Source organism: Manduca sexta, chromosome 15, assembly GCF_014839805.1.
Source record: "Manduca sexta isolate Smith_Timp_Sample1 chromosome 15, JHU_Msex_v1.0, whole genome shotgun sequence".
Taxonomy (NCBI): domain Eukaryota; kingdom Metazoa; phylum Arthropoda; class Insecta; order Lepidoptera; family Sphingidae; genus Manduca; species Manduca sexta.
In genome coordinates, this window is record NC_051129.1 from 7,215,240 (window position 1) to 7,225,739 (window position 10,500).

The 10,500-nt window shown below is 37.5% G+C and overlaps 3 protein-coding genes across 3 annotated transcripts; 2 read left to right on the plus strand and 1 right to left on the minus strand.

The window, feature by feature from the left end:
- Nucleotides 1-3,070: 3,070 nt before the first annotated feature.
- Nucleotides 3,071-4,096, plus strand: LOC119189404 (vegetative cell wall protein gp1-like). Its single transcript, XM_037438925.1, has 2 exons — nt 3,071-3,152; nt 3,230-4,096. Exons 1-2 carry the CDS (start codon nt 3,135-3,137, stop codon nt 3,974-3,976), a joined length of 765 nt encoding a protein of 254 aa, XP_037294822.1. The 5' UTR covers nt 3,071-3,134; the 3' UTR covers nt 3,977-4,096.
- Nucleotides 4,097-6,434: 2,338 nt separating this feature from the next.
- Nucleotides 6,435-7,178, minus strand: LOC115450663 (eukaryotic translation initiation factor 3 subunit F). Its single transcript, XM_030178733.2, has 2 exons — nt 7,075-7,178; nt 6,435-6,999 (listed from the first exon to the last, which is right to left on the minus strand). The coding sequence occupies exons 1-2, from the start codon at nt 7,090-7,092 to the stop codon at nt 6,532-6,534; spliced, it is 486 nt and encodes a 161-aa protein (XP_030034593.2). The 5' UTR covers nt 7,093-7,178; the 3' UTR covers nt 6,435-6,531.
- Nucleotides 7,179-9,180: 2,002 nt separating this feature from the next.
- On the plus strand, nt 9,181-9,956 carry LOC115450682 (cuticle protein 16.5). Its single transcript, XM_030178755.2, has 2 exons — nt 9,181-9,278; nt 9,562-9,956. Exons 1-2 carry the CDS (start codon nt 9,261-9,263, stop codon nt 9,856-9,858), a joined length of 315 nt encoding a protein of 104 aa, XP_030034615.2. The 5' UTR covers nt 9,181-9,260; the 3' UTR covers nt 9,859-9,956.
- Nucleotides 9,957-10,500: the final 544 nt, after the last annotated feature.

A 10,500-nucleotide genomic window follows, 5' to 3' on the forward strand; every position in this document is an offset into this window, starting at 1 on the left:
CTGGGGTTGCGTTTTTAGAGGACGCAATTTTATTTTTGAGAGTGTAGGGGTCAGTCTAAAGCTAAAACCAAGTTTGTGGGGTCGCACGGCCGCCATCTTGAAAATAGGGGTTGAAATGGTTTTACGATGTATCTTTTAAACTATTTATCTGACAAAAAAAATGTATAAACATTTTTTGTTGCAAATTAAATTCTCTACAACTTTGGTCTAGTAACTTTTGTCGTAGAACTATAAATAAAAAAGTTATAAGCGAAAATGTTAAGAAATTCAATGTTAAGCAATGTCCATTTGCAACGTCATCAGAACGTGTGTTTATAAGGGTTCATAATACTTTTTTTTGTACTCTCATTAATACCCAAATACCCAAGGGACCATTAGGGAACAAAAGAACATCTGCCTGCTATTATTATTATTATTTCTAACCTCTCTTATTGTAAGAATAGCTGATAATATTGTGTTGAAGTTGTCGTAAGTAAGTTTTTATTAGCATTTTGACTTTTAAAAAGTCTTTTAAAAGTCAAAATGCTAATAAAAGTAGTTTTCACTAAAGTTAAAATCGTGTCTAAAATCATTCGAAATCGTCTTCACAATTAAAAACAGAATAAAATACATCCGTACGTACAGTAATATGTAGCACAACTAAAGATATAAGTTGAACGACAACTTCAACACAATATTATCAACTATTCTTACAATAAGAGAGGTTAGAAATAATAATAGCAGGCAGATGTTCTTTTGTTCCCTAATGGTCCCTTGGGTATTTGGGTATTAATGAGAGTATAAAAAAAGTATTATGAACCTTATAAATACACGTTCTGATGACGTATGCAAACATTTAACGATTGAATTTCTAACATTTCGCAAATAACTTTTTATTTATAGTTCTACGACAAAAGTTACTAGACAAAGTTATAAGAATTAATTTCGTAATTTGTACATTTTGTCAGATAAATTTTAGAATACATCGTAATAACCATTTCAACCTATTAATCCGGCTATAAAAAAGGCAAAAATATATTTAAATTTCAAAAAAATAAAAATTAAACTTAAAACGCAAGGTAAGGCCTAAAAAATGTAACATTTCAATGGACTATTCATGGATAAAAAAAATTAAGTTACAACTACCAATTAGGTATTGTATAGTGTTTTTAATATTAAGCGATCGTAATTATTCAAAATAAAAAAATATACTAAAGTGAGACCCTGTTAGACCTAATTAGACCCTATTTCTAAGTCTGTGCATACTCTTATCCTTCCGTAGATTTAATCGTTCCGTGTAGTGTGTACCGTATATTTCTTGGATATAAACTTATACATCCGTAAATGTATCATTCGCTTAATATGTTATTGTACCTTGTATGGCAAGCTCAATGATTTCTCTGAGAATGATAGAACCTTCCAAAGGAAGTTCAGGCAAACGTATCTACAAACGACGTGGATCGTTATTGCGTAAAATCGGCAATTCAATTAATGTCCAAATCAGCCAAATGCAGTGGTCTGTGTTCCGCGGAATGTCGTTAACTACGAGTTTTAGACCTTCTATCTATAAATAATAGATTTAATATTCGACTATTACTTATTTATATAGTACAAATACAGTGTTTTAATGTAGATCAAATATTATATAAACCTTCATAAAATTTATTGTATTATTCACCTTTACTAATTGGATTTAGTAAGCAATGATCGTTGATGTCAATTAATGTTATCAATATTCAAATCAAATTAATTAATTGATTGAAGTAATTTGAACACTTATTATCTATAAATATGATTGCCTTATTTGAAGCCTATGTAGAATATTTATTAATAATCATAATCACTGCCTCGGTGGCGTAGTTGTATTACGGTACAACTGCAGTGCTGAGGTCTCGGGTTCCATCCCCGGGTCAGGCAAATTGATATTGGATTTTTCTACTCAGTATCAGCCCGGAGTCTGAAATTTGTACCCGGTATGTTGTTAGGCTCGAACCCAATCACATCATGGGACGAAATACACAAAGCAGAAAGTGGGAGTATCAGTTGCGCCTCTGCCTACCCAATCGGGAATAAAAGACGTGAGTGCGTGTGCAAGTGTTTGTCATAATCAGATCCATATAGGAGCATAGAATCTATAACGTCATCTATAACGTCACAACAGTAACGATTTTGTACAACGTCGTCGGTACATAATAAAACTACTTCAAACCGTCATTATCCTAATTTGATTTCCAGTATATTTTACAGTGAATATTAAATTAAAATTACCATGCACAAAATTACATTAATCAGTCTCTCATGCTCTAATTTTATAGAATGTCATTATTTATGGTCGTGATGCTTCGTCTCGAATGTGAGCGTTAGTCTCGGCAAGAAGAGTCCTTTAGTGTATTTCTACCGGAAAGCGACCCGTAGTACTGAAAAAGTGTAATAATTTGCACACTTTAAAATCTATTCTATTTATAAATTATTATGTTTCATGATCATTGGCAAAGTTCTAGCATGCCGGACTTTGTGATGAAAAGTTATATGCTATTTCGATGCTGTTTATTTACATTTTATAATTGTCATTTATCATAGATACCCATATTGTCATCTTGTCATTAATTTGTATTAAAATACATTCGTATCTCGCTAAATCGATAGAATTTCATAAATTGATTCCAGGGAATCGCTAGACATGTAAAGAAAAAAAAGACTCATGAACAAAACTTTTATAAAGTTTTTCGAATGAAAATGATAAGATTCTTCTTAATACGAAGCTCGTACTTTTTACATAGTCTGTACAACCATCAACATTCTATGGTAAGTAAAGTAAAATGCATTCGTAGTATTCAATATTAACGTTACGAAACAATTTATGATATGACTTGAGTGCAATAATAAAAATTAAAGCAGCTCACATGTTAAGTAGGGGTACTAAATTATATAATGCTACTATGAATGGTCAGTCGTATGACATATTCGGCAACCGATGGTGTCTGTGTTGACACCTAATTGAGCATGCGTATGTCCTGCCTAAGGAAAGTGAAACTATCATCGACGAACAAAGACGTAATGCTTGCAACAGTATGAACTATATAACCTGTAAGTGACACACTCATCCATACACATCGACTTTGATACTCGACTAATCAAGTCGGAACACAAACAACATGTCAGCACTAAGATTAGTAAGTATCATCCAGATCGTGCATATATTAATAAACAAATCCGAATTGTTTAATTAAATCATATTTTTCTTTAACAGGTCATTTTCACCACCGCCATCATAGCTGGTTGCAACGCCAGCGGATTTGGTCACATAGTGCCGGCTGCAGTCAAATCGTTTCCTATTGTCCGATATGCTCCTTTCTATAACTTCCCTGGAGTTGTGAGGTCAATACATGCCGTAGCACCAGCAGTTGCACCGGCGCCAGTCCTACCAGCTCCATTACCAGCGAGGTTCATACCAGCACCAGTAGCCCCAGCACCAATCCTGCCTGCTCCGGCCCCTATATTCCCGGCACCAGCACCTGTCCTGCCGGCTCCAGTACCAGCTCCGGTACCATTCGCGCCTGCCTTTGCTCCAGCTGTGGCACCTGCCTTCGCACCACCAGTAGCGCCTGCTTTTGCACCAGCGGTAACACCAGCCTTCGCTCCACCTGTCGCGCCTGCCTTCGCTCCAGCACCATTTTTTGCACCTGCCCTCCCGAAGTTAGCTCCTGCTGTGCCTGTACTGCCTAGGTTAGCTCCTGCTCTGCCAGTGTTGCCTAGATTAGCTCCTGCTGTGCCTGCTTTCCCGGCCCCGTTGTTTGCTCGTGCAGTTCCTGCTTTACCTGCGGCTCCGTTCGCACCGATCATAAGGCCCGTGGCCCCGGCGCTGCCTGCAGTCGCCCCGGCGTTACCAGCCCCAGTATTCCCTCCAGCTCCATTTGCAGTAACAAGAGCTCTACCTTACGGTATTGCACCATACGCGCCCCTAGCGCCTATTGTCAAACAAGTTGCGTGGAAATGATCTAGTCAAATAATTTAGAAACAAATATAGCATAGAATTGTTACTGTTAGTGTTGACTTGTTGTATATAATATGTTAAGGCTGTTTTATACGAAATTGATAAATATTTTATAAAAAAAAATGTTTTTTATTTTTCTCCTTATTCATTAAAATGAAAATATTATTACTGAAATGAATGCATATAAAACGCAATATACATAATGTAATGACGCATTATAATACATACTATTATGCCTTATCTAATAATAGAAGCTGTATTAAAATAATTATAAAAAAAAATGATATTACAATGAAAATCTACTCAGCTATATTTTAGAACAAAAGTACAAAAAGTGAAAACGATGACTAAATACTAAAATGCAATGCAAATGTTTAGATGTTTGGTAACTATTTTTTTATCGAATGGTATTATAGCGTAATCGTAATAAGTATCGTAAAGATTAATAAAACATTATTTAATAATATTTAAAAATCACCGAAAAGAAATATTTTAAGAAGAAGATTAAGTTACACAACCTAATAAGATATAGATTAAACATGTCAGTCACACATTTTATTCTCTATAAAGCAGGCAAATATGCAACATTATATAAGCTTATCGCGCTATTATTGAACACTTATTCAATTCCAATCCTTAGCAAATCGAATGAGATTTTCGAAATTGAAAAATACAAGATTATTAATTGCCAAACTTAAGTACCGAACATATCAATAGTACTGGTTGGGCGTGGCCAATATAGCATATAGTCTAACCAACAAGAAAAAATTAAAAAAGGTGAAGGTGAAGGCCCAGGCACAGCAAGGCCGAGCAGGCACTACCTACGATGTCCCATCAAGCGAGGAGAGCAAGGGCTACTAGGTAATACTGAGCAAAATTACTCACCGATCTTGCAGCCAAAGTCATGAGGTGCACACCGCAAAGGAGGTCCGGGATGCCAGGCGATGCTCCGGTTGCCATCCACGGTCGAAGAGGCAGGATAAAGTGCGAGGATCGATGAGGGAGGGATGAAAATTTAAGAGGGAATTAAGAATAATGTGTATAATAGGAATATGGAAAAATTAGTGACGTAAAGAATTTTTAGTAATAATGACATGTATATGCCCGATTCAAACAATATAACAGCCAATATTACGACAAAAAATGCGGCATCTCCTAAGCTAAAAAAGATCGAATGAGTAATTCTACGCAGACCTTACCTTCGACTATAGCTCACGTTGAGAAGACACAAAGCGGCTCAACCAGTTACCATCCCCAGCATGCTATCAAAAAACAAATTCATCGTATATAATGTGGTATTTAAAATGTATTTGTCTATAGAAATTATATTTGTATTGATCTTGACCTAAAGTACGAATCTATTCGCTATTAGAAATAAAATTCTATTCGATGTATACAAGAATTGTTTTGACGTCACGTTACAATAAAAACAACCAAACCACACTAGGACTTCCGCTACCGTGTATTGTGGGCTTCGCATCAAACGTTTTAAATTTGATCGATATAAATTATCAAAAGAAAAAAGACAACAGACCTAAGTCAATAACACCCATATATCATTTGTTTTTGTTTTAAATCCTTGTAATTACTCAATAATAATCAATTATAATAAAAAAGTAAGTATTACATTAAAGAAGTTCATGTATAAAAATGCCTAAGTCGCATTTTACGTCAATAGGTATGAGCGTTATGTCGGCGCGTTTGAAAACTATAATTACCTTTATAATAAATCTAATAAATCCGATACAAATATATTCCTGTTCTTATCCACACCTTTTTTTTTTTTTTGGTTTCGCAGAGAAAGTCCCTTATTACTACCGCCCAGCCTTCGTGGGGGGTGACTGAGCGGTTATGCTGGGGAAACCGTGCCTTACGGCCCGGAGTTGAGCCGCCCGGATTTGATGACGACCTTCGGGCGGCCGCCGGGCCGAGTCCCTATGTACATACAACTAACCTACGCACGGCCTACCAGCTAAAACTCTGCGGTGGCCCTCTTCGGCGCATTAGGAACGGCTGCGGGCTTCCTCTGACGGAGTTGTCTAAGTCTTCGTCCCCAATTCTTATCCACACCTGCTTGCCTATAAAAGTAGGTGTTACACGCTTTGTTTTTTTTACTTTGTATAAGGCAAATGTTTTAGTTTTTTTCTAAGCGACAATCAAACAAACAGGATCTATGTTATAATTATGAATATGTTTGTACCTATTATAAACTGTAGACATTGCATGTGTTATCTTAGAAAAGCGTTTTAAGTTTTTAGCATGCGTAAGTACCTAATTAATGTAAGAATGCGTTATTCTGAATGAAGATTTAATTTTCATCAGTGAAAACAGAATCTACATAATACCAACTCATTAATAATATGAATAAGATCTTGATGAAAATATAAAGCAATAATAGCCATCATCTCTTTCTCATTAAATAATTATAAGAACAAAGAAGGATTATCACAAAAACACAAACAATATTTCAACAATTTTATTTAATTCATATAAAATTTTCTAACTAAGTCTTTGTTATAAGTCTTTTCAAAGAAAGGTCTTGGAGTATTCTCTTCAACCTATCGAACGTACGCTGGGGCGTAACCGAAAGGAGAGCGTACTAATGGAGCAGAGGCGTAAGGGAATGGAGCGGCGTATGCAGCGGGGCCGGGGAGACCGTAAGGAGCAGCGTAGGGTGCAGCGGCGTAAGGTGCAGCAGTGTAGGGTGCAGCGGCGTATGCAGCAGGTCCAGCGATGTAAGGAGATGCGGCGAAGGGAGCTGCGAAGGGCGCAGCTACAGGCGCGGCTAACGGAGCAGCTAACGGTGCTGCCAGAGGGGCGGCCAAAGGTGCAGCGACGGCGGGAGCAGCCACCAACGGGCTGAGAGCCCTGTTGACCACGCTTACTTGGGCAGCGTAAGGCGGAATGTTCTGAGGTACCGCATGAGCATAGCCGATTTGCGCAGGCGCCACCAGGGGGGCAGCAGCTACAGCTGGTACTGCACTGGATTCAGCTCCAATGGCGAACGCCGCAGCGACGAGAACGATCTGTTAAAGAGACATTTTAATTAGCAAATCGATGGTCTTTATAAACAGGAAAACATTAAACAATTTTTTACTTACAGATTTGAAAGAGAACATCTTGCTTAGTTTGGTAGTGAACCTTTCTTAACGAAAAGAAGATTTAGTGTGTGACTATCGAAAAAAAGTGTAGCCTTTTATACCATGTTTATTGTAATTCAGATATCGTTCGACAAACCGAACATTTGACGTATCGCGGACGTTCATTTGCTATTCGCGGTGGCACGCGTGGAGAAATGGATCACATTGAGAAATTCTTTGTGAAATTTTTCTTTAGATTCGTGAAGTGCATTTATTGATGTGAGGAATTTATAAGAGATCCCTATTTCCGATATGTAATTAATTGTAATATGGTTACGTATATTATGTATGACTATATTTGCTCTTTAAACATGCATTTTTAAATACGTAATAGCAAGTTATGAATTATGATTATAAGTAATTGTTCGCTTAAAATAACTTATCATTAATAGGTACTAGTTTGGTGTGGAACACGTTTCCATTTTTTTCCTTCTCAGAAAAGTGTCGGCACAATCCGGAACTATAGTTTTTATTGGTCATTCCTTTTGACATTACCAACTTTTTGCTAGTCACTTTTTATTGTTGCAGACATAAAACTTCCAAAAAAATCTATTCGCGCCACTCCCTACTACCTACAGTGTCTTAGTTCAGACTTTGACCTATGCTGTACTTTCAGTTGGTCGTCCTCCAGCGGTATCGAGAATGAATACCTACTTTGTATATCGAGTTTAGACTTGATTGGTGCAAAATTCTATCCGATTTCTATCTTGTGTATTAATAGTTTTTTGAAGCGGCGATAGCCTAGTTGGGTGTGGAACGGACTGCCAAGACGAATGTCCGCAGGTTCAAATCCCAAGGGCCCACACCTCTGACTTTTCTAAAAAATCATGTGTGTATTCTTTGTGAATTTATCGTTCGCTTTAACGGTGAAGGAAAACATCGTGAGGAAATCTGCACATCTGAGAAGTTCTCTATAGGAATTTCGAAGGTGTGTGAAGTCTACCAATCCGCACTAGGCCAGCGTGGTGGACTAAGGCCTAATCCCTCTCAGCAGTAGAGGAGGCCCGTGCTCAGCAGTGGGCAAGTATATAATACAGGGCTGATATTATTATTTAATAGTTTTTTGAATATATTTCATACCTGGCTGTAAAGTACCCGTCGTATATGTCAATATAAAACCTGGACGTATTCGGGCGTCTATAAATCCTGATATAGGTCAGAATAATTCCGACAACTACGACGGGAAGCAAGTTTTCTATGCAGGTTAATATACTCAAACTACACTGAACTTACCATCAAATCCAGTGACTGATAAAGAAACTTGTTCTAATGTTTCTTTACAACTCGCCACCCGTCTAAAGACACGCCCGTCACAGACTCGTTATCGCTTTCTAAGCTATCAATCTTAGGGAAAGAGTTTTAGCAATCCCACCTAAAATGTTTAAGAACCATGGATTAACTCGTAACTGCAAAGGAAATTAGGATCGGGAGTGGTTTCATAGCCCTCCGAAAATCTCACTCATAAGCGCAACAGTATGCTGCCGCTTCACGTTTCCATTCTGAGATAGTATTGCTATTCCGAACGAACCATTCTATTCGCGTTGTAAGCGATCACGTCTACTGGGTGAGCATCTGTGTGGCACCTTTAACATTTTATTTTAAGCCTAGAAAAAAGTTCATAGTTCTTTCTTCAACCTCCATATTATCGAAGATGATTATAATGCTCATACTTCCTATCTATATTCAATAAACCTATTAAAATGCGACTTCATTTTATTTTCCTTTTAAAATTGTGGTTGTCCGTATAAATAATAAAGTCTGACTCCATAACTTTGTTCTCTTGGTTTCACCATTACCCATAAAAATAGATAGTGATCCAGGTAATTACCATGCACGTACCATGGGTTGTGTATGACAAATAACAATAACGTAAGACTGAACAACTCTCTATGTGCATTATATAATGTAGTGAAATTGGTGTGTACAAAGTCGAAATTAGAATGCTCCGTCCGTCAAACGTGTCTGGGCCAAAAACCACAGTGCCAACAATGTCCTGCGCATTATTTAGATACGCGCACGCGCATCGCGTCCGCGTTGTTGCCCAACAGAAACAAAAGGCAGTATAAAACATGCCGATACCCTGGGGACCACACAGTCCATCGCTCTTTTCAGTGTAATCAACTGAGCAGTCACATAACCTAAGCAAAATGATTGCCAAATTCGTTGTAAGTATATTAAACCAAATTTTTGTAGGCTTAACAGTTTAGTGTCTTTATTATACCGATGGAAATACTACCATTTTCGATGTCAAGTAATAAAAATATTCAAGATAAAGAGATCTTTATGGGGTGTAGACCAAGTACACTGGAAAATGGGACATCTGTATCGTGGTTATCATCAATGACAACGAGCATTGTTTCCGAACATCCCGACCAATATTAGAAATATTGATGAGGTTTCTCCTTATTGATGCAAAATAAAAACTGATCAAAATGTAATTCGTTCTAGATTGTTATCGCCCTGGCCGTCGTTTCCATCAACGCGAGTATTGCACCACTTGCTGCTCCTGCTGCAATTGTGGCCCCTGCAGTGGCGCCGGCGGCGTACATCGCGCCTTACGCCAGCTCGTACTCGGCTCACGCAGTGAACCACGCCGTCGCTGCCCCTGTAGTAGCCCCTGCGCGAGTAGTGGCCCCTGCCCCTGTGTTCGCCGCAGCCCCATATGTAGCCCACGCCGCACCGCTCGTGGCCCCCGCCGCGCCTGTCCTAGCCGCCAGATACCTGTCAGCCCCTTACTACTTATAAACGAATTTGGTAACCTCATTGCCTAGTGACTTGCTCAATATTGTATATTCCTAATTGTTATTGTTTATAATATGTGAAATATAAAATTATAAATCAGACTTGTATTTACTTATTTAATAACCGCTAAAACAGCAATTTGAATGCGAGCAATTTATTAATAAAACACCGGTCACGAGCGAGTGAACCTTGTTTGACAAGTATTCAAATTAATGTATGTGTACTAATATTTATAGAAATAAAATATGTTTGCTTATACTATTTTAGAAATTTAGTACAAGAAAGCAATGAATAATCTAAATAAGATACAATTGCACTTCATAGTTTCATCTCAGTTACACTTTCTACTCATTGTTTTAATGTTTTGAACGGTTAAGCTTCCGCTACTTTACATTTAATAGCCACATTGTTAATTTACTACACTGAAAGATATCTTAACCATATAAATAATTTTTGCAAATAAAAAATATTTACCACTTTTCTCACGGTCATTTAAAAACACTATTAATTATCTGTTAAGTAATGTGTATTTTACTAACAAGTGGCACATGTACCGCTTTGTACTAAAACTTAGGTAGATATTAAATTTAATGTGCCTAATGTGTCAACACTTGGACTTTAATATCCGACAGGTTAGCATGGGTT